General features: G+C 45.3%; 1 protein-coding gene across 1 annotated transcript in view; it reads right to left on the minus strand.

Annotated features, from left to right (window-relative positions):
- Positions 1 to 6396: 6396 nt before the first annotated feature.
- Positions 6397 to 24479, minus strand: part of HSPA12A (heat shock protein family A (Hsp70) member 12A) — a 420841-nt gene continuing 402758 nt past the window's right edge. Inside the window, exons 11-12 of the mRNA XM_086922909.1 lie at positions 17346 to 17449; positions 6397 to 7169 (exon numbers count right to left, since the gene is read on the minus strand). Of these exons, the coding sequence (XP_086779035.1) occupies positions 6532 to 7169; positions 17346 to 17449 (742 nt within the window). The 3' untranslated portion in view covers positions 6397 to 6531. The remainder of the gene's footprint in view (positions 7170 to 17345; positions 17450 to 24479) is intronic.

A 24479-nucleotide genomic window follows, 5' to 3' on the forward strand; every position in this document is an offset into this window, starting at 1 on the left:
CATGAAAACATTTTCTCCATTTACTTTATTTCTGAGGTAATTGTCCCATGTCATCAGATGCACTTTTATCCAGTAACATGTTTGTATTTGACACTTTACAATCTAGGACACGTACTCCCATATGTGTAATGGAAAAGTACACTACAGTTTCAGGCACACTGTAAGGTGTCAGTAAAAGAAGAAAGCCAGGACTGGGTGAAAATGTTCTCATGAGATGTGTCCAGTTAGCAGCCACAAAGCCTTAGGTAACGTGCCCCTATAAGTATTACTATGGGATATAAGTTGGACGAAAGCATACTACAAGTAAGCAAAATAGTGTATTATGCTACATAATTTTTTAGTGTATGCATATGAGGCTCCTTATCCAGTGATAGCGAGTGATCACAGCCTGAGGTATTACCTGGGAAACAACTATTTTTTGGGTACTTTTCCAAATGCAATGTTGACCTCAAAAGCTCTTAGGGGGAGGCGTAAAGCATTCCAGAAAAAAAGATCCAGTGTAGAGAAAGATCTACCACCTAAAAACTCTGTATTCACACAACCTTCAAGAGAAGGTCTGCAGATGGTCTAAGGTTCTCTCTGAAATGTGGTTAGTCAAATTAGCCTCCGTAAAAAAGTCCCTCTCTCTGGTCTGATGATTCTAGCAGAGCGCATTAATAATGGTGCTCTAAACAATGGATGATAGGGAAAAAGAGCCAGTGATGAGAAATGATATCTCACCTCATCATCATACTGAACAGAGAGTTTTGTATCTTTTTCCAATGGATGGTTATGTCTCGAGGCAGGCGCAGAAAATGATCACTGTGCAACAGTAGAAGGCAATAACAGCATTAACTCTCTGCCCAATACAGAAATAAGTTCCCTAGAATTCCTAGATGGACGTCACCGGTGCTCATCACTGATGCCACTTGGGGTTCAATTGTCAGGTCCAAATCCAGGTAAACAAAAGCCCAGACTACAGACCTGGAAGTAGTCTTGGATCTAGTTCTAAGGTGTCGCAGAAACAAAGGGTTAAAGAAGCATTTGTGGACCTACTCCCAGCTCCTGACTTTTAAGTGAATTCAATTACAACATATTGAAGAATATCCACTTACTGATGACCTTCACTCACTTAGCAAAACTAATTAAAACTGTGACTGATATAAATATGTGAACCAAAAGATTTTGTGTTTTTGACAACATTGTACGAAGAACCAAAAGATTTTTATCAGCGGGATCACATAAAAATTTTTTTTTAAAAATAAGCAGGGACCACTCAGGATCTCCACATGTTAGTAGTTTGAATGTGTGTATGATGCAGGCAGATCAAGGAAGAACTGAGTGAAGGTCTTTCTGTGGTCCGTTTCATGCTGCAGGCCATGCAAGATGAAATCCAGCACAATTATATGTCCTGTCAGGTCGAAATCCTGCCTGGAGAGGCTCAAACTGTACTTCTCAATAAATAACATCACCAACTTGGACAGCTAAATACTTCTGAAATCCTGTAGAAAAACAGTTCCAGAGATGGTGATTATTAATAACATGTGTTGTCCTCCCATGGGCACGCTACACAGTTTTTAAAATTAAATTAAATCACCCCGTGTATGATGTGGTTCGGAGTGAATTTACAATATCAGCAATATTACAGAGCTCCTTCAACCAAAGTAATAACTTGCTGTTGGATTTACTCATTCCTTAAAAACATTTGATAAAAACTCAATTTAAAAATGTATATACGGAATTACTGTGTCACCCAAAACCTGTGAGTATTTATCTTAACACCAATTGACATGAGATCGCTCTGAAAAGGGGGTCTTTACCTATTTGTCCTGTTTTGAACGTCTGACCTCGATTCCGGTCAAAACTATCGCACTTTTCTGAACTCTATACATATTACCAATTGCCCTGATGAAGCGACATATGAATTAGTAAGTCGCAAAACATGTGTTGGCTTAACCTGCCTGCTGTGAAATGTGATATTAAATATATGAATTAACAGCAAACACTGAATTCTTGGTCGTCGTTCCTCTTCACTTTTTTCGACTTTGGAAACCTGTTTTAAATATTAGTAAGTTGCATAGGGCTAGGAGCCATACAGCACCCAAAGGTACCGGGATCCCTTTCAGTGTTTGATTGAATTGATAGATACTCTTGAAGAAGCATTAGCAAGGTTGTGCATATGACATAACCAGAAAGGAAAGTCTGGTCATAGATAGTGGGGCATTGATAACATTAGATGTGTGGTCACATCAAGAAAACTTCACTGCTTGTAACACTAGTTTACTCGCTTGCACAATGACATATGTTGCAGACAGTATATGTTGACTGCTTGATTGGCATGAATGTATTATAAAATCACAAGTAGTTAGTTGGTGGACAGTGAGTTTGGGGGCTCCGGTGCTATGTGGTGACGGATTGCTTAATGCTGCTGAGTACAGGTATCTGAGTCCACACAGTACTGCTTAGCAGAGACATGGACAAATCACCGCGTCACTGATTGTTAGTTCTCTCTTCCTGGGAGCTGGCCAGTGATTGGCGCTGTAACTGCACCACTTGTAAAAGGTGCTCTTAAAATACCCATCAGTTGCATAGGAGGTAAGTGACAGACCCTTCGTGTAATGAAACACCTCGACAAGCTGACCTAGGAGAGGGCTTTTTAATCTTGACTATTAATCTTGGACAAAGGGCCCATGAGGTCAGCATGTGACGTCTTCAAGAGGACTCTGATGTCAGGGGACTTGCACTGCTCTTGTGATTTTGGTGAAATGACACAATTGCCCTCTCTTTGACAGTTTCACTGGGACTGCTGTCTTTGCACTAATCACTTGAAGTGGATTTGGATGGCAGGATGTGGCGTCGTGTGAGTTTTGACCTAGAGTTTTCTGTCACTTACAAAACATTTTTGGCTGGTGCTGATCGGCCATGTCCTGGAAGCCTCAGCCTGGCCTTTATTCTGAGCAACGTTTCATCAATGTGTACACCTAGCAGTGTGTTCCCATCAAACAGTACACGTACCTGGACCTCTCATTTGAAGACTTAAGTGAATACTGATATAACCAGATTGTGTGTTCTTGGGGAAACACCTGGGCATGCTGTGCCTTAATCCGCTAATTTATTTGTAGAGTAAACTAAAGATGAAAAGCAATTTCTTCAAGAATGACAAAGCATTGCCTTTGGTTATACCAGTGTGTGCCCATCACTTTTAATGTAAGCTCAAAGTTCTGGCGCTTTTTGAGGGTGGAGACTTAAAGAATGTGGAAGCCCTTCTAAGAGCAAGTGAAAGCGAAACCCCATGATGTGCCAAAGTCAAGTTCGATCAATTCACAACTTCATTATGAGGTTGCTTGCACCCTATGCTCGAGTTTACTAGGTTTCGTGGGAAATGAGCCCTGCTCATAAGACCGCTATTATTTACCGGTGACTCTGTTCTCAGTAAATTACTTATAAAATACAACATGGTGCTCTTCAAGGCCGCTCAATTCCACAAACATCCTCGTCAGGTGGCAAACAGTAACCACTTTGTCCTTTGCAGCCATAGTTGCTTTCCTGACTAAACAGATACATCTGTTTCTTCTGAGTTTTACTCTCCTTATTTAGAGGAGATGGTAATGTGTTGTGTGACCAAAAAACAACAGTTTTTCCTTCATGGACACAAGTAGGAACCCTGCCCACTTACAGTTCAAACAATGGTGGATCCCAAGCGGACGGCAAATCATTTGGCCCCATCAAAAATTCCAAAAGTGGTGGTGCAACAATGGTCATGTTTAGAGTCACTCATGTGGCACCAAGTTGTAGGAGGTGCCTCCGGGAAAGATGACCATGGAAATGGTGGCAGAGTGTCATAAGCAGGAAATTAGATTGTCCCTAGCCTGCTTGGATTGGGAAACACATTTCAAGTATGGGGGCACTCACTACCTGTCCCTGCTTTGGGAATACATTGCCAGTGTTGGGAATTCAACAGAAGAGAGACTGGTGAATTTCCTTCACCAGTGGCCAGAGTCGGACTGGCCTATAGGGCAATCTGGCAGTGCCCAAAGGGCTGGTATCATAGATCAGTGCATGGGCTGTTCTTTTGGCTCTTTGTGGGCCTACTTTATGGACTTGTGGGGCGTTTTTTACTATTTATTTCTCTGATAATACTATTGAACAAACATCGCTGTAGCAAGCGCACATGCATGCAGTCTCCCATTCCTTGCAAAATACTTATACAGTATGTCTTTACAAGTTTAACGCCTTAACTGCGGCGGCAATTCCGCGGCGGTGTGGGCGTTCTAAAGAGTGGGCGGGGCTGTGACGGCTGTTGGCCATTCGCAGCACCTGGAGGGAGTGCTCCCGCCAGCCGTTGGGAGCACATAACGGGTTAACATTGCCCTGATCTGCAAATTGTTGACTACTTTTTCAGCTATCTGAGTTGCTAATGGATCACTCTTCATTTGGTGCCTGGCCTATTTTGTGTCCCTGTGCGACCCTGCCAGTGGCCTCACATTAAGCTCAGCTTACTAATAGTTACATAAATAGCCGCCAGGTGGCAGCAGTATATAATGCCTGGAAATCTTTCGCAGAGTCACTCTACAAACCAGAGGTGAACCAAGAAAACAGATTAGCACTCAAATACATCAATAAGCAACTGCAAGGTGATCGTCAATCTTTCTGAAGGGTCATCCACAGCACCCGTTAGAGCTAGAAACTAAGAAACTACTTTTTTTGTGAAAATCTGAAAATGATGAAGGAGACGATGAATTATGTGGAAAATAGGGCAAACCCACAGGTATTCTGAAAATGTTGCAGCTGCAGATTCATATGATTCCAGAGGCTATAGTTAAAATAGGGGTATTATGTCACAGCAGATGTGCAGTGGCTCAGCGAGGTTAAAATATCCTGATGTGTAGTGACATACCTGGAAGTGCAGTGACATTTCATGAGATGCAGTACAATCAGTGCTTTAAATTGGCAGGTACTGTTGGGTAAGGAGTACCTGCACTTCTTTAACTTGAAAGGGAGAGTACATGCACTTCTCAGCACTGCTGCATTACTTTTAATGGGAGAGTACAGACACTTGTTAGGAGCAAACGGGTACTCTAAATAGAGAGCGTCTTTATTTGTAATAGGTTTACCGATATATGGAGAGTTGTCTCTGTCCTCGCCTACGTCGGTCCAGAGAGAGGGCGCTGGATGTCGCAGTCACTGGTGGCCCGGGTGGCTATGTTCTCTCCATTTTTGCTGAGATCTACTTAGATAGCATTAGGATGTGTTGTTATCTTTAATAAGCTATTTACCTCCACCTGATGTTCATGTATTCCTTCCCCTACCTTGAGCGATATACACTTTTCAGTCTCTCCAAAGCCCTGTATCTCTTTAAAGGGAAAACTATTTTTAAATATTTGGGGATAACGAAGAACAGTTCCTGGTCCACATTCATGTCTGAACAAGGGCATTGTATAAGGTACACAAGTAACCCGGGTGCTGGAGCACATACATCTGCCTGGCTGGTGACATTAAATGACATTATGGAGCTATAGAGACCCTGAGCCCGGCAGGGCTCCAAAGGTTAAACAGGTGCCAGGGCCAGGTAGGTTCTGGTCCTCTGAGGCAGACTGGACAACGTGGGCATCGGAGCATTCCACAGTTGGCTTGTGCCTCTGAATCGGTCTGAACCTGGTTTGACTCTCAGATCACAAGAATGTGTTAGAATCAGGAGCATTCAAAGATTTCCGCATTTTGGCTGGGTGTTTTTAGGGAAAACAAAAAGTAAATATTGTGTGCAGTTCCAGTCCAATGTGTAAAGGTACGACATATGTAAAGTTGGAAGGACCAGTTTGAAGTGGTAAATAAATAATGAAATGCGTCAAGTTGAAATGAAATGTGTAAGTTTGTAGTGATGTATGAGGTTGTTTCGAAATGTGTAAACTTTCAGTAGAGTAAAATCCACAATAGCATACCCAGTATTGCAAAGATTTGCATAACATTGTAGAAAACAGGAAATGCTGTAGGGAACTGAAACCTCCCCTGCGGAGATAAACACTGTTCACGACTTTGCAATGGCCTCACCAAAAACCCCAGGAGCACTGATGACCGCCTGGGTGTCATCCATTTAAAAGAGGACAGGCCCTCAGGGACTAGTGCACCGTAACATTGGGGTCCCTGTGGCTTATCTCTTAGAGCCAGGCCTTAAGAGTAACACACGAGGCTGAGATGAATCCTGTGTGAAGATATTGTGTTTATCAGATGAGTGACTTTGTGACTCTGCTAAACTACGGAAAGAAGTATGTGAGAATCGTGAACGACACAGGGAAGTAATTGTCACTACTTTGGTCCTCTGGAGGTTATCTGATTACAGTTCAGGAAGTTGAATATTCATTGCAATCAGTCTCTAGACAAAGTGAATGTCCACGTCAGCACCCCGAATCAGGGCTGGTGTCAGGGAAGCAGCGCTAGCCCAAATATGTCCCATGAGGACCTCATGAGTTGTTGTTGGGTTGCACTTGGATCAGATCTTGTGCAAAGACAAGTTGCATATGCGTGGGAGAGGCGAGAGGGCAGGGATCTAGGCAATTAGTAACTTAAGAAATCAATGCCAGCCTTGACACTTTTAGAACTGGCCACGTCAATAGCCATGGCTTTGATTTCTGTGTCTCCAAACTGCATCAGCGTTTGAATTTCTCTGCGGCTTGGAGCAGAAACGCTATCTGTCCCGGTGAGATCTAGACGCAAGGTGCCACACTTCTTCACCCCAGGGTCAGTGATAAAGTTGGCACTATCTTGATCGGCGCTGTAGATATTGATGACAATGACCATCTGGGATGGCTTGGCCGGGGTGTAGCTGCGTTTGACTGTTTCCCCAAGTGCAACAGATTGGTCGGCAGTGATGAACTTGTCAAAGACATCGGTGCACCAGCGCGTGCCATCTTTGAGGAGGAGCTTCCCAGGTGGGTGCTTGCCCTCCACGTAGCGGTTTAGCACCCCCACTCCGTAGGTGAGTGGGGAGCGGCGCACTTTAATAACAGCGGGGTCCAGGCCAAAGAGGACGGCTCCTTTAAGGATTGTAAGGCCCACGTCATGGGGGATGATGACTCGACATTTATCACCAAAGGCTTGCTGGACGGCATGTTGGAGGAGCGGGGATTCTGCAAAGCCGCCCACCAAGAAGAGGAACTTGACACCGATGACCTCTGGTTTCTGGAACAGATCACCTGGAAGACAAACACAGCCGCATCAGTCTTGAGATAAAAGAGGTTATACACACACAAATATATGGCCAATGGTGTCCCTGATTCCAGGTGGCGTTTAAAGAAAACCGCATTACAATGCCTTGACCATCCACGGCGCAGCTTCCTCTCCTATTACTTGTTGATGGTTTACATGTCTTTCACCATGTGCAGCGCTCCGCTGTCTTTGGCTAGGTTTGTGCTATTGAAATAACATACATACATACACAAGAGATGTGTTCTTCTACCTCCGAATTTGGCTTCAAGTTAAGAAAGCAACAATGTCTAGTGTGCTCTCCATTTACCAAAGAGCACCACATCTGAGGAGGCATAGATACTGGCTGCATATTAAAATCACCGGACCCAGTTATCTGGCTGATAATACATCATAAAAATAGGTTTGTCCCCAGCTATGTCTTTGGTCCATACTATGATTATTCCTCTGTGGCTTTTTAGGTCTTTTTAAACTCTAAGCCTGTTTTTCCCCCACCACAACTAATTGTGGAATGCACATGATTTAGTTATTGTCAGAGAATAAAATGGACGGGTCCCTGGGAAGTTCTACTGTCTATCAGAGATGCCTCTCACATATCGTAAGTTATTGGAGTGTATATGGAAAAAGTGAGGACTGGTAATAGGGGGTCTGCACTTCCCATCTGAGGCTCTAATTCGATCGGGAGGGGGAAAGTGTAGCCACAATGGGAAAGAAACAAGGGGGGTTGGGCGGTAGGTGTGAGTTCTGGAGCATGTCGTAGGCAGTTCTATGGTGTGGGACTAGAGGGTAAGAATAGGAGCTGCTCATCATCACATGGTCTTGGTGATGCAGTGTGGTATCATTGCGTGCTAACTCCTAGATTCAGGAAGGGGGACCAAATGTTTTCAAACGTATCATCCTTGTCCTAGTACCAGTAGATCCTCCTTTCATAGGACACTACCTTATACATCTTGGGTTAATCATTCATCGTGTGTGGGTAAGGGGATCACACACCTTTTGCGTAGTATGCAGCGCTTTGCTGTGGTCAAGGTTGTTGATAACATCTGGCATGTATTGAGAGGCCAGGGAGGTCAGCAAAATTATGTAGTATAATTAGAGTTAGTGGCAGCGGATGGGGAGGTCAAGTACAAGGCATAGTATGTTGCGTATTTGAACCAAGAGGTGTAAGATGGCCAGGCAATCATATCGGATGTGGGTATGGTCACAGTTTGGATATGCACATCTCCAGCAGCTGGTATGGTGGAGGAGGCCTGAGTCTGCCAATTTCTGGGGAGTCTAGTACCATGTTTGTATCCTTTTGAAGAAACAGAATTTCATTTGGGCCTCCTGTGTGTCTTTGTCTACCACTTCCCTCCAATCATCTTCTGTGTCTTGTATATATATATTGTCTTGCCAGTGCATGCAGAGGTGTGTTAGTATAGCTTGGGAGTGGAGGTGTTGGATTACCAAATGATAGAGTCCTGACATCACCCCCTTGCATGTTCCCTAGGTCGTCAAGTAGTGATATATGGGATAGGTGAGGATATGCCATGGCCAGGGTCCTAGTATACTATTCAGACAGTACTGTAGTTGGATGTGGCACCATGCCTGAGAAGCAGGCATGTAGAATTCTGTCTGTAGGGAGGTAAAGGATCTCAGCTCACTGTCATGGGTGATACTGTGTAATGTCAGGATCCCAGCCATTTCCTATGCTTTCCTTAATAGGGGACGGCCGCCCATCCCAATATCCATAATATTCCAGAGGGTGCTGTGATATGTAAATGGGCAGAGCTGTGATGTATTTTATGGGTATGGTTCCAAATCCATTCCATCATTTGCACAATCAGATTAGGAGTCAGCGGCATGAGTGTTTTGTGTTGGTAGAGGATATCCAGACCAGAGCTGCTGTGGGTCATGGCACATTTCAATCAGACCAAAAACGGTGGGTTTGCAGCTTGCAAGTCTATACGCGCCATCTGTGCCAAATGTAAGGCCTGATAATAATGTTCTATACTGGGCGACCCCCAGCCGACCACACCTCCTCTGCACCAATAGTTTGGAGAAGGACAAGTGGAGTCTCATGTCTCCCTATATGAATGACTTAGTGCCTTTATCTATCGCCCTTAGGATGGCAGTACATACAAGGAGGGGCAACAGACCCAGGACATAAGTAAAACAGGGGGCTATGAACATCTTAACAGCTTGTGTTCTCCCCAACAAGGAGAAGGTTGGATGAGTCCAATACTGGTATTCAATATTAGTTTTAGCTATAAGAAGGTCCAGGTTATCAGAGACCAGGTTGTCCAGGCTGGTATTGATAAAGATACTGAGGTACTTAAGCCGGAGGTCTTTCCAATAAATGGAAATCCTGTTACAGGCCCTTTTGTGGTGGTAAGAAACATGGGTAAGGCTTTGCTCCCATCTCAGTTGTACCTGTAGTCTTATATCAGAGAGAACGATGCAATAAGGGATATTAGAACTGGCTGTAACTGTTCAGGTCTCTGAGTGTATGTAATATGTAGTTTACACACAGGAGCATTTTCGCAGTGGCTGCAGTCGTGGAGATACCCTTTATATGGTTGGATTAACTGATGGTGGCTGCCAATGGCTCTATCGCTAGTTGAAGCAGCAGGGGGAGAGGGGGCATCCATGTCTGGTCTCCTGCCTAACTGGCAAGGTGGTTGACAGAAAGACCCCACAGTTGATCGGTGCTATTGAATCAGTATAAAGCCAACGGTTTAGCAAAATAAAGTTGTCCCTCAGGCCTAAGTGGTGTAGCACTTTGCATAGGCAGTCCCATTCTATCTGATCAAACACATTCTCAATGCCTAGTGAGAGGGCAATCATGACTTCGGTGAGTCTTTAGAAAGCCAGCGTGTGTGGACAAGGTGTGAAGATAGTTGCGCGAGAATCTTCCCAGGTTAAATCCCACTTGGGAGTCATGAATCAAACTTGAAATGACTCGTTTGAGTCGGGTCTTCAGAATACTTTCCAGAATGTTTGTGTCAGTATTCAGGAGTGAATTTGGGTAGTAGCTAGTGCAGGGGGTCTTTGCCTGGCTTGGGGAGGATCCTAACCACCACTGTGTTGACCCAGAGGAGGAGAAAGTCAGTATGTTCCACTTCCTTGAAAGCAGCATGGAGTATATCTATTGCCTCATCTTTGGGCCATTGGTAGAATTTCCCCAGAAAATCATCTTCTCATCTTATGGTATGGTAGGTTCGATATATCCTGGGCCACCTCGTCTTTGGTGATCCCTCTTTCGAGGAGTCTCCTGCCATCCTGTTTGAGGCAGGGAGGTGTAGGTTGTCTAGAAACATCGCTGTCAAGTTTGCATCACCCCCGTGGGGCGCAGAATTATATAGCTGGTTCTGGAAGGTGACAAATCTGTTGGCGATGCCCTGCAGGACATGGACAACAGGACCAGTGCTGTCTTTAATGGGCGGTTTAGCAGACACGGCTTCTCTCTGATGTGGTAGCACTGATAGAACTCTCCCCACTATCTCTCCATGTTCGTATTGTCAGGCTTTCGGTTTATAAATGACATGTTCAGCCTTGGAGCGTGTAGAGTGAATTAAGCTCCATTTTGACCTATTCCTGGGTGCATATGGCTGCGCCCGAGTGTTTCAATATATATTCAATAGCGCAGATTTTAATCTCTGTCCAGGGAAAGGTGGCAAAAACTCGTTGTTTATTGGCTAATGCCATGGCTCTCATCAACTGGCAGGGAGAAATGTGGATTAAAGGCCTGTAGGGCAGTTGCGGCTGCTGGCTGGAAGCAACAGTGGGGCGAGTGGTGGGAAAGGGGCTGAGGGGGTTGGATTAAAAAAAAAAAAACACTTACCTCCCGGCCGGCCGGCAGGATGGCTAGCCGCCGCCTCTCCTGTGTCCTCTTCTTGGGAGAAGCAGAAAGCACCAAGGATCCCATGCTCCCTGCAGCTAATCACAATGCTGCAATGGAGCGTTGTGAAAGGTCTGAGTGAAGTGACACAGCGCTCAGCCAGGAGCTGGAGGGGTGGGCCTGTTGTCCATGCAGGCTGTAATGCAGCCTGCAGAGAGAACACTGAAAGTGTTCACAGCCGTTTGAGCCTGCCCGAGAGGGCTAACCAAAGTTGTTGTGCACTTAGGAGTGTTCTACCACTCCTCCCCTGCTCTGCAGCCCGGCCCGCCACCCAATCAAGCTGCTGCAGCAGGAGGACAGAATAAAATGATAACATAACGTTATTAAAATTTTATTTTTTCCTTTCTTTGGCTGCTTTGTGGCAGTGGGGCGACGCTCCTCCACCTTAGCGGAGGAGCCGCTACTGCTGTAGAGGACTATTAAGACCCAATTCAAAGTATTGTAGAGCTGATCTTCAGTTTTACTAAGGCATAGCGGCTATCATTGTCTGTCCAGGTTTTCATTATCGAACGGGGTAGAGCTTTATGCATTAGGATAGCCATTCCACGTTTTCACTGATATTTGAGGTGACAAAGAAGATGATGCTGTGGGAGGGGCACCTGACCATGTGCAACTATAGATAATCTTTCCCATCCAGTCTTTACTAAGTTTATCAGATGTTACGGAGAGGTTAATTTCTTGTGTGAGTTTAATGTCCGCTCCTTGTGTGGCTAAATAGGACAGCATTCTTCACGCTTTATATAGCTGGTCAGTCTGTTTACATTAAAGGATATAACAGTGAGAGGCCATGAGGCCATGATGCTAGGCACTGTAATAGGGAAATGGAGGGGTCTTGGGAATTGGGTAGTTAGTTGTCCGAGGGGGTGTGTACTGTCACCCAGGTGACAGGTGTATAAGCAGGCATTTGGGTGAGGGGGGGAGTGACTGATGAGAAAGAAGAGAGGGAGGGGAGAACGATAGTGGGGGGCTCAGGGGAAAAACTAGCGCTAGATAATGATTGATGGAATTGGTTCTGAAGTTAGGACGGTTGTTACATGTATGGTGGGGTGGTCGAGGATTGTCCTGATTCCTAAACTGTTTGCGGTGAGTCCGGGCTCTCCGGGAGACAACTTCTGTCGGAGATATTGGCTAGTGCCGGTGGGAAATAAAAGCAACAATAGTAATAATAATAATATGCGGCCACACTGGCTGATCAGAAGAGGGAGGAGAGAGATAAGTAGTGTAGGAGAAAAGTCAGGACAAGAAAGGCAGAGGGATGATACTATGTAATTGATGCATGTGATTCAGTCGGCCCAAAATACTGGAGGGGTTATGGGAGCAGCCACCCAAACCAAGAGTCCGCTCCCATCACCAGCTGGGATGGAGTTTGATCAGTACAGAATTTGGATGGGGGGGGGGGTTCTCAAGGGAAGGGCAACTCAAACAGGCACAGGATCCTGATGCTCTGTAGGATGAGGACTGGAGAAGCTTGGGGATATCAGTGCCCGGGGTCTAGCTATCAGGGGAGGGAGGACATCAGTGAGATGTCTCGAGGATAGGAAATAGTATGGTATAGCAGGGGTGGTGTCTAGTATGTGGAGGATGTGTGGGGTCGCAAGGGAGCATGACAGCTAAGTGGATGCCCGATACTACAGTATCCCAAAGAGGGCAGGGACCAAAACTAAAGGATATGTGATGCCGTCAATCCCTATGTTGTCAGTCCGGGGCGTATGATGTGGGATAGTACCAAGCCAGATGAACATTTTCAAATAGATATAGCATAGCATAGCATACATTTGCAAACACAATAAGCATCTTAAACATCATTAAGCTATTAGGTAGAGTAAACATTTGTGGTCGCAGTACCCTCGCGTAATACCACAGTAGTACATTCATGCGCTTGAAGGATAGAACCGGGGACAAACTATAGGCCAAAAAATGGGGGGATAGGATATCTCTGGTGTTAGCCTCCCAGTATGAAGCTGTGAGGGGTAAGGAAATTAGGCTATAGGGGAGAGGCACAATGGGTGGGTATAGGAAGCAGGACAAGGTTATTGGGGCGGTAAAAGGGTAAGAAAGTGGAACAAAGGGATCTGAAGCAGGGTGCAGGAGAGCAAGACCAATCAATCTCAGAGTATACTATTGAGCTCTATATGGGTGCAGAAAGTTGCTAGGGGGCATTTCAGACCCCATTTAGGGGGGTATTTGTGGTTGTCGGCCCGGGAGGTAACCAGTTTTAGAGGGGATCTAGATTTGTCCCTGTCCTCAGAGTGGCTCAGTTCCTCCTCAGTTTTGCCTGGTCCTGTGCTTTCACGAAAGGCTGTCACTGTGGGCAGCCCCAGCACTGTGGATCAGAGCACTGCTGCATCTGTGTCTATATGTTGGGAACAGGAGGTATCCATGCTAGAGTCGCTCAGGAAAGTCATTAAAGTCTCTGGAATGAACATCCACAGTAATCCACATGACAGCGGTTTCTAATAATCCAAACGTAATATCGCATTTGCGCAGTTGAGGACACAGGGCCAGGAACTTTTGTAATTTGTAATCATGACGGGAGTGGTCCTCCATGTCAATGAGTTTTTGTTTGATGCGCCAAATTTCCTGCTGGGTCTTCTCCAAGTCCGTCAGTTTGTCCTCTGTGATTGTAAGGTATTGATATAGGGAAGCCTCCTGTGAATGAAACAGCCCCATGCCCGTTTTGATGATTTTCATATCCTGGGCAAGATCTGTAATCTTGTAATTGTTGGTGGAGAGATGGGTTCATTTGTACGTAGCTTACCTAAGAATGGCTTTCAGATGTGTATCAAGATATGGCTGCGACTGCTGATGGTAGAGGGTTGAGAAATTTCTTGCTGACTGGAGTGTTTCCCCATCACCATTGTTGGATCTTGGAGGGGCAGAGAACGGTTCAATCAGAGCTCTTAATCAGCAGGCATGGGGCGTTCTGCCATTAGACGAATGTTCGTTATGAGAGGCCAGATGTGATCCTAGGGCCAGGGGGGATCCTTATAGTGGCCTACCAGTGTGAGGGCATGTTAAAAAGTTACCAGCAGTCCAGCGAGGTGGCACAACTGTACAGGGAGGCCCCCTCTAGGAGATAGGGTACTGTTTGAGTAAAAGTAAGAGTCCGGTACCCGTGACCCTGAGGAAATATAAATTTTATGGTCAAGAAATGTTCCCTAACGTGTACCCCACCGTCTCCATGTATCAGCTTAAGGTGCATGTAACTTCCCTCCTGTGCCAGCTATGAAGACGCAATTACATTTGCGTCCAACGTTAACATGTCCTCTTTCAGACCCACCCTGAACGGGTTGAATATTCCGTTTCTAAGTATGCCTTGCCAACGTCTTTTTGTGGTGTACTTTACACGTTTTCCAGCCCAAGCGAAGTAGGCCCTGAATTCTGCCATCGAGCCTTTTCCTGCCTTCAGACTCTGAAATGCCTCAGCCTGGGCCGGCCTCTGTACCCGTGACCTCTGCCTTACTCCCTGCGCGGCTCACGGCGCTTAGCTCAGCCTGTTGCCTGCCAAGACTGTATTCAACCTTCGAATTATCTGTTCCGCTCCTCAAAAATACATTCCTGCCTACTAGTTTAAGTAAACATCCTTCCAGCTGCAGAGCAAAGGGCCCGGCCTCACTGTCTCCGTCCGAGTAATTCATAGTCTCTGTTACCATGGTAGGCCCATGCCCCCTCGCATCTCATGCAGACACCGAGACGCTTATACACGCACTCACAGTCAGTATAGAATAGCCTCTGTTCGAGAGACCTTTTCTTTCTAGATAATATGGTTCCCAAACATCAGATATCAGATATGATATAGGTACAAGTTGATCTGACATGCCAGACTTCTGTCTTTTCCGCTAGAGTAAATGTCAAGTCCCCTGCACCCTCCAACTTTACGTCAATCACACGTCATGCAGCTGCGCGCGCATCCAGATCTCAGATTTCTGCTGACATTGCAAGATTCTGCTTTGTATCCACCCCTTTCGTGACACTTACATGTGACGTTTCTAGCACACTCTTCTATGTTCACGCCTAGTTTACGCCTCCTGATTACGTATTGCTAACACGTGTGTGTGCTTATCTTGTTTCTCTCAGCTGTTACGCCTACTGTATTGGTTTTCAGTATATGATTTAAGTATATAAGCTATGTATTGTCAATAAAGCATTGCTCTATCCCTTCCTGCACCCCAGTGGTGTCAGGAACCCGATATCCGGTACCAGAACCATTCCTTTTTAAGGAATAAAACCCCTAAGAACTCTAACACCACGGACTCTGCGTCTTTCTTTCCGATTGAGTTATTTTTGTTTAAGTACTTACCTGCATAGAAATTAGGACGGTAAACCAAATATTTACCACAACCCACCAATGTCGGGAGTGAGTTGCAGGTGAAGCATAGTGAGGCTTGAATGCATAGGACTATGTCGCCCCCACCCGGCATGGGCTCCACTCATTGGGGTGTGGCAGCCATCCTCAGAGAGGGAAATGGCATCCAGCAGCACAGTCCATCAATCCAGCCATCTGTATCCTGACAGCGCCTCTGGGGGAAAGAAGGTAATGAGGGGCACCCCAGCCACAACTGTGCTTGCCTCTGGGGCCCGAGGCTCACTGGACCAGGGGCCCAGCTTCTACATTCTCCCAGTATCGAGGAGAGGCAGCCGGTGAAGCATAGTAGGATTGGGTTGCTGTTGGGCTAAGACCGGCCTGGTCTTCGATAAAACAGGCCGCTGTTATGCTGAAGCGATGCCTGCAGTGCAGTTTTCACTCTGGGCCAGGTCTCCATGGTGAACCAGTCCACAAGGGCCCTCAATAAGAGTCATGATTGCTGTAGCAGAGGAGGTGCCCTCCAAAGGCACAGCCCCCGGCAGAATGTTAGAGGAGCCACTGTCGCCATTAGGGTTAAAGCGAGGTTGGAGGCGCTAGAGTGAATGATCTCTCCAATTCCGTCCTCCTTTCATGGCCAGGGCAGTGGTGTCTGCAGCAGCGGCCTCGTTTCCTCTCCTGTGGTTGGGGAGCTCAAGGGAGAGCGGCCATCTTGGGCAGTGGGGTGACCCCCTCGACATTGCTCTTTCAATGACACAACTCAAGCTGCACAAGGCCAAAAAGGTCCCTGGTATACTGATGCATAGCAAAATAATGTACTCTTCTGTGGAGGGTCGTGACAGAGCATCTATTAACAGTATGGAGTACTTAGTAATTTACATGGTTTGCCAATTAATATAAGACCTAGCGCCTTCAAAGATCCCGAGCAAACATGTGCATATATTGACACTAGAGAAGAATCACAATACTAATTCAGTCAGATCAGCCCCTATTAATTTCCAACTCGATCTTTTATACCACTTCAGCTAATTCCAGGTCAAAGATAAGTACCTATCAATATAGTGTAAGACGAAAAAGACAGAGCCCATAACAGAGTAGTGTCCAAGTTGTTACTGAAGATAATAAAACTGATCGTCTAGGTGACCCTGGCTGTCCTCGCATGCTATCAATCAACGAAAGAGTGACAAATGTTGCAAACAAAATAGTTAACACAATAAACAAAAGTGGGGCGAATGTGCAGTAAAAAAAAATGATGTCACTATCTACTCTACACCCTCTAGCTTGTTTCATGAGTTGTTATAAGTTGCAGTGGGTAACAATATGTAGCTGCTTGCCACTACTTTTGACTGCTTTGCAGTCAAAGTGACTTTACTTATCCGACTCCTGATATTTTATGAAAATATTGTTTAGCTTTTGCATGACTTATTTATCACAATTGTTAATAAACAGTGATGCATAAGTCATGTATAGAGTGATAAATAAGTAATGTATTGAAAGCCTTACACTTTAATGAAAATTGTTCAACGGCCCGTCTGTTACACCAGTAGTCATGTAATGGTACTTCCTTATGATGTCACTAAGGTGAAATCTCATATCCTCTGCTCCCATGAATTTATTAAAATAACTCTGTCTGCCACTTTTTCTTCAATGTAGAGTTGTTTGAGTAATTTGAAGAAGCTATCTGTACATTGAAAACCCCTGTTTGTTCAAACATTTTCAACTCTGTCCAATATAAATTCAAATACTAAAGCTTATACAACGTTTTAAAAACTAATTTAAAAAATAACTCTTCTTATACAGTCAGTGAAGAGAGATCTTCAAGAGGATACTCATTTCGTTAAATAAATAGGATTTTTTTTTCTACAACTCCCACAATCTCAAATAAACATCTCTATGATGGCTATACTGACCGTCGCGGTGACTGATCAGGACATGTGTGGGGGCAGGGGGGCGGAGGCTGGTGCATTACATAGTGATACTTACTAAGATGCTGGATGATGTGGTCAATGGTTGGTTTGAACAAGGCATTCATGGCATCAGGATTCATCCTCAGCATACCTTGAGAGGACCACTTAACAAAGTCCACACTGCAACAAGAGTTTGATGTAAAACATGTTTAAAGAAGCACTGCTTCCTGGTACAACTCAATTACATAATTCCCTATATATTTGTTATGTTTCTATATACAAAAACATGAGTGTTGTGAAAGTTGATTATTTTTACCAGATTTAAGAAAATGTCATTATTAGTCGGAAGTTAGTTTCCAACAGGTAGAAGTTTCCTTGGCAAAAAATAAACTTTTTTTATTCCCTGGAAATGGCAATAAACCATATATACCTTTTATAACATTTTATTTACCACATCCAAGAGGTATACATTTATAAATAGCATGAACAAAAAAGTCATTTACCTTTAGTAATGTTCTTTCTGATGGGTTCTCAATCAAACCACAGATTCCTCACCTTGAGAATATCCCCAGATGCCAGACTGGATTGGGATTTGTTTTTTACAGCACAGTTAAGTACATTTGTATCATGACACTGTCCCCACCCTCAGTTGAAGAGCTCAACAATCAATCTGTTGTGCCAGTGTGCAGATCTCTAGACTGGGACCTTTTTAGATAGAAAAAAGAGACCATTCCACAAAATGGGGAGGTGGGAGGATAGTAAGGAATCTACGGTAAGTTAGAGTATCAGCAAGAGAGAGCATTACCAAATGTAAGTAACCTGTTCTTCTGATGGATACTTCTGATCAAAGATTCCTCACCTGGGGCCAGATGCAAGAATTACTTTACGAATGGGCCGTCTTCAACCAATAAAATGCATTTTGCCATGTACAGAAGGCAAAATGCGAGACTGTAACCTGTTACCCAATCACATTTTGCTTTTGCGATACAGTATTAGGAAGGGGCGTGTTTAGGGCGTCCCTTCCTAATACAGAATAGCACTGATATGTATGAGTGTTTTGCGGTAGGGAATTTGGTCGCAAAACGTTTGCAGTTACCACCAACTTCAAGTTGGTGTTAACATATTTGCAAACAGTCAGGGGTCCCGAAGCGACCTCTTCTCCTTTGTTAATGTTGGTGCCAACAATTTTTAAGAGTAGGCAGTGGTCCCAATGTCACTGCCTACTCTTAAAAAATATTGAGAAGGTAGCTTTTCACTTATATTAGTGAAAGGCATCCCATTTTCCTTTAAGGAACATTTGCTGCATTACAAAAAAAGGTTGCTTTATTTAAAAATTGCAAATTGCTAAAATTAGCTATTTAGAACATCACAAACATGATTTCGTACATCGGGCCCCTTGTGAATAGGTACAGAGGCAGTAACTCCCAAGGTGGCAGGCCTGTGGAATTGTCCAGATCAAAAATTCCTGCAGGAGTAAATGAGAGAAATACCCTTCCCATCATACCTTGCTGTCGTGGCAGCAGTGCTTTTTGAAAGTGTGCATTGATTCCCATGTTGGAGCCCAACAGATATCCAGAATGGACACTCTGTGTGCAAACACATTGGTAGAAGCTGTCGTAATTGGCCCGATCGGATTAGCGATTAGCTGAACCTACACGTTTCGCTTTTTAACTTGGCTATATACAATAAACGCCATTTTGAATGTTGCAGCGGCCATCTTAGACCATGAGCGGCCTCGTGGCCGACGTGCCCTTTAGTCCTTTGTCCGTTCCACTGACCACTCTCATCTGCCCAGCAACAGGCTATTTTTAGTACTGGTCAAGCCACACATGCGCAGTTCTCACTGACCCGTAAACCTTCAGGAATGTGCCGCTAACTGACCAGTGGGTTTGAAACTCTCCAATGAGCTGGCAGTATTCCAATACATGACCATATATGTCTTTAAAACTGTGTTTTAACTTATGCCGCCTATCTTTTATTGCCCCAAAATTGTATATAAACGGGGTCACACCGGTGTTCGGTGTGATACCTCTTGCATTACCGAAGGGTGCTGTTTGAGTGTACCACCACCCCATGGGGTCCTAATAAACTTGTTCTTTGCATTTTACAGTTTCCGTGCCAACAGTTCTTGTGTAAGTGGGTAATCTCTGGAGCGTGTAGGCCTTGGGAACCCCGAAATACTTCAATTGGCGACCACGAAGGGACTCATCGGCGACTCGGATGCCCGAAGGAGAGGTCGTGACGAAGGCTTGGAAATCCGCCATGGGCGCGCGCTGCCACGAGTGACCCGAGTCTTGGCTGCCACGGTGTTTTTTCCTTTCCTTCTGATCTGACCTTCCAGGTGGCGCCGGTCTCCGACTGAGTTTTCGAAGTGCCCGCATCACTAAGAGAGTGCCGTTTGGCTGATTTGGCTTACAAGACCTTGGCAGTTGGAACCTGGACAGTTGAGTAGTTGGTAAGAATTGTGTTCGGTAAGGTAGTCTTCGGACGCTTACTGAAGTTCTACGAATTGTGTTCGGTAAGGTAGTCTTCGGACGCTTACTGAAAAATCTGTGCTTTGTGACCGGTGAGGACGCTTGCCGAAATCTATGAACTTTGATTTGAGTTAGCTAACATTGTGAATTTGTGATCTTTGAACTTATATGTGTAGTGCACTTCACATAGGCAGGCATGTAGAGATGTTTCTCTAACTTTGTTTTTTCCCTTGAGCGGCACAATCGTGTGGAGAATTGTAAGTGCCATTTTTCTGGTATCACGCTTTCGTGATACTTTTCGAACATGCCTGTTTTTAGCACACTCCGAGGAATGTGTTGTTTTGGAGAAGGTGCCTCAATCAGGTTAGCGGAATCACAGCCGGCTCCCCCAGAGGGGACTCCAAATAGGGAAATGTATATCAAGTTCGGCCTCCCCCCTATTATGTACAGTAAATTGTGGCATAGGTACACTAAGGCCGATCCCGAATTGCAATGGCCCCTACACGGGTCATACGATTTGAGTAAAATCCAATTTGTGGAGCAATGTATGTTTCAGCGCAGGTCTAGACAAAACATGTTTGATTGTGTGCGAATGTGGGAGAAAGCGGCGCGTGAACGAATGAAGCGTGAGGTTGCCTTGGCGGACAAAGAGCAGCGCAAGGCTGCTCGGGATAAGGCTTTACAGCTTGAGGAAAAGGAGGCTCAGGAGAAGAAAGAAAGGGAGGAACGGGAACGTAATTTGCAAACTGCTGGTCAGTTTCCTATTCGCCGACCACTTTATCCTGTCCTTAATAATGAAGTTGATGATTTTTCTTTGTTAGATCGGTCACCGCCTCCGTATGTTACGCCGACGGCTCCAGCTGTGGACTCTGACGATGACGGACGGGATAAGTCGGGCAAGAAGGGTGTATCGGCTCTCAGGTTTACTGCGGAGAGGTCCGCTCATTTACGTAGTTGGGCTCGCAAAGTGAATAAGCATAGTGTTACTCAGGATCAATTGATATCAGAGAAAGCAGGGTGGACGGATCTTGAAGTGATGTATTTTTTGTCTTCCTTGGCTGATGAGGTTGTAAGCGCATATCGAGATCTTTCTGATACGTTAGAGCCAAAAGTGTTGTCGGTGTACCGTGAAAATTTAGCTAAAGGCGACTTTGATCTTTCAGATGTTGACGACCTGTTCAAGCAATTGATCAAGCTGCGGGATGAGACAACCCATTTGAGGCAGGAACGGAAGCGGAGGCAAAAGGAGTCCGAGCCGGGAAATGACGGGGCGGTTAAGGAGTGTTCTCTCCGTGGTTCAGATAAGAGCTCTGCGTTGCATGTTATGCCTATGCGTGAAGCCGCGCCTTTGTATGTTCCACCAAAAGGGGAAGGTACGGATGATGATAAGTTGTCGAAGGATGCGAAAGGGTATTTTGTGTATAATTGGGTATATACGCCATGGAATAGGGCAGATGTCATGGCACTGAAAAATTCTTTACCTGATCTCCGAAAGAACCCAGCAGCATTTTATGAGGGGGTGGAGGGGGCTATATCGTCTTGTGTGATGACTCTTGTAGATATAGATTTGTTTTTTGGGCTAATTTTACCACCTGATATGTGGAGGCAAATTCGTAAAAATAATGACGAAACGATTTTGGGGGGGACATGGAAAGAGATAAATGCTGCAGATTTAGATAGAGAACCAGCATGTAAGCCTTGTCAGCTAATTCTAGATCTTCCGGCAGCTATTTTGCATAAATTGAAAACGCTTGTTCCCGCCAAAAAGATAGATTGGACCATGTTAACGTCGTGCAAACAGAAACCCGATGAAACGGTCTCAGATTTCTTTACCCGCTTCGAGGAGGCATTTCATGATTACAGTGGTCAATCTTTAACTGACGATACGGGTCGGCATTTGTTTGTAGATAAGTATGTGGCTAATCTCCTACCAGAGATTGCAAAGCGATTGAAGTCGAGTGAGTTCCTGGGCCACGGCGACCCCTGCGTCCTTGTTAACTATGGCTCAGTATTATGAGCGGCAGGAAGTGGAGGCTAAAGAAAGTGTAGAGAAAAAGACGAAGGAATTGAAAACGAAGGTGATGTTGGCGCAGGTTCGGGGAACACAGGGTAGAGGGAATGAGAGAGGTAGACGAGGGGGAGGTAACGCATCATATGGTCGTACGGACATTGCGGAGGATCAGTGTGCTTATTGTAAGGAGTTTGGGCATTGGGCCGACGATTGTCCGGTACTTCGTGAACAGCGTAGTCAGCGTGGTCGAGGTAGTGGAAGGTCAAGAGGAGGTTATACTGGAACGAGAGGTGGTGGAGGTGATCGTAGACAGGCTGAGGAGAGGGGCCGTGGCCAGGACGAACGAAATACGTTTGATAGACGGAATCAATATCAGATTTCGGAAGGAGAGAACGTGGAACATCAGGATTATGTGCATGCATAGGATTGCGTAGGATGGGGTAAGGAATCAGTTGAAGTGCCAGTAGATCTGCAAGGTCCATATGTAACAGCGGGTATTTTGGGTTCTACTGATCAGTTTCTAGTCGACACAGGAGCTACTCGCAGCGCTCTGTCGAAAAACTTGGTTCCGAGGGCTCCCCTGTCTGGCGAAATTATTACGTGTGTAGGGTTTGATGGCACACCCTCCCCCAGCCCATTGTCCAAGCCCCTTGCACTATGCATTGACAAATATTTTAGTTTTGGCCAATTTTTGTTATCGCCCCATACCCCAGATAATATCTTGGGCATTGACTTGCTTAAATATTTTCGAGCAACAATACGCTGCGCTCCAGAAGGAGTGCGGGTTATTCTGAATGACAACTACCCTGACCCTGACGATTGCCCCGACCCTGACAGATTTTGTGTCATTTTAGATATTCCTGCTCTGGCCTCTCTGCCGCACACGTTGTGGGCGACATCAGATACGGATGTGGGAGAGATGCGCATTCCACCAATACACATTACTGTTAAGGAGGGGGCCCCCCTACCACGAGTGCCACAGTATAAGATCTCGAAGGAAGGTGAAATTGCACTGACGCATATTGTTCATAATGTTTGTAACAGCCCTATTCTACCGATTCTTAAAAGAGACTCAGATGGCAAGATCTATCGATTTATCATTGATTTGCGTGAAATAAATAAAATTGTCATTCCCCAATACCCGGTGGTGTCTGATATTACGACCTTGCTTACCTTGGTTCCACCGACAGCCACCACCTTTAGTGTTATTGACTTAAAGAATGCGTTCTTTTCCATCCCTGTTCACCCGGATAGCAGATATCTGTTTGGTTTTACGCTCAATAATAAATCGTATAGATTTTGTCGTGTTCCCCAAGGTTATACTGAGAGCCCTAGCATCTACAGCCAGGCTTTGAAACGTCAACTAGATTCCTTTACATTGCAGTCTGGCGTGGCACTCATCCAGTATGTGGATGACCTTCTGCTCGCCGCCGACTCCTATGCACAATGTGAACAGAGTACGCTTGCGTTGCTTTCCTTTTTGGCACACAACAATCACAAGGTTTCCAAGAAAAAGCTTCAATACTGTAGACCCCAGGTGACCTACCTCGGTCATCTGTTGTCTAAGGAGGGGCGGGCATTAACATCTGATCGAATTCAGGCAATTTTAGACACACCAGTCCCCCGCACGCAGAGAGATGTGCGTGCCTTCATAGGGTTGACATCTTTTTGTAGACAATGGATCATGGGTTTTTCACATATCATAAAACCTTTGCTAGCATTGTTGTCCAAAACTACACCGATGCCTCTTGAGTGGACAGACGAATGTCGGAAAGCCTTTGAGCAGTTGAGACAGGCTCTTTGTTCTGCACCTGTGTTAGGAACACCAGATTATACGAAACTTTTCACACTGTACGTGCACGAGAATGATGGGTGCGCATTGTCAGTGTTAGTGCAGTTACACGGGGATAAGCAGAGACCATGTGCATACTTCTCTGCCATTTTGGATCCTGTAGCACGAGGGTTGCCTGGGTGTTTTCGGGCGGTAGCGGCAACAGCAGTAGCCATACGACAGAGTGAGGGCATAGTGTTATCACACAAACTATTGGTGTTAGTTCCCCACGCAGTAGATGCCCTGTTAAACCAAACAAAGACCCAATATCTTACGAGCGCACGACTTACAGGATATGAGCTGACGCTTTTAGCGCCTCACATAACATTGAAAAGATGCGCTACTTTGAACTCCGCGACTTTATTGCCCTATCCGGCCGAGGAAAGTCAGGAAGAAAAACATCATGACTGTGTTTTCCTGACTGAGGAACAGACAAAGGGTCGTGTTGACTTACAGGATGTGCCACTTCCTGATGTGGATGGGGAACTGTGGGTTGATGGATCGTGTTTGAGGCTGCCGGATGGTACGACTTCTGCAGCATATGCGATCACGACTCTTAAGACGGTGGTTGAAACAGCTAGAATACCACAAAAATCGGCTCAGGCAGCAGAGCTGATAGCCTTAACAAGAGCCTGCGAATTGAGTGCTGGCCTATGTGTGAACATATACACAGACAGCCGGTACGCCTTTGGAGTGGCCCATGACTTCGGACTTCTCTGGAGGGAACGCGGGTTTCTGACATCACACGGAGAGCACATTATGCACGGAGAGTTAGTGCGTGATCTCTTAAACGCGTTGCTTTGCCCCAAGAAAGTAGCAATAGTGAAGTGCAGTGCCCATAAAAAGATCACGGATAAAGTGGGTCAAGGAAACGCCTTTGCAGACAACATAGCA

The sequence above is a fragment of the Lissotriton vulgaris genome, chromosome 5 (genome assembly GCF_964263255.1).
Source record: "Lissotriton vulgaris chromosome 5, aLisVul1.2, whole genome shotgun sequence".
Lineage (NCBI taxonomy): Eukaryota > Metazoa > Chordata > Amphibia > Caudata > Salamandridae > Lissotriton > Lissotriton vulgaris.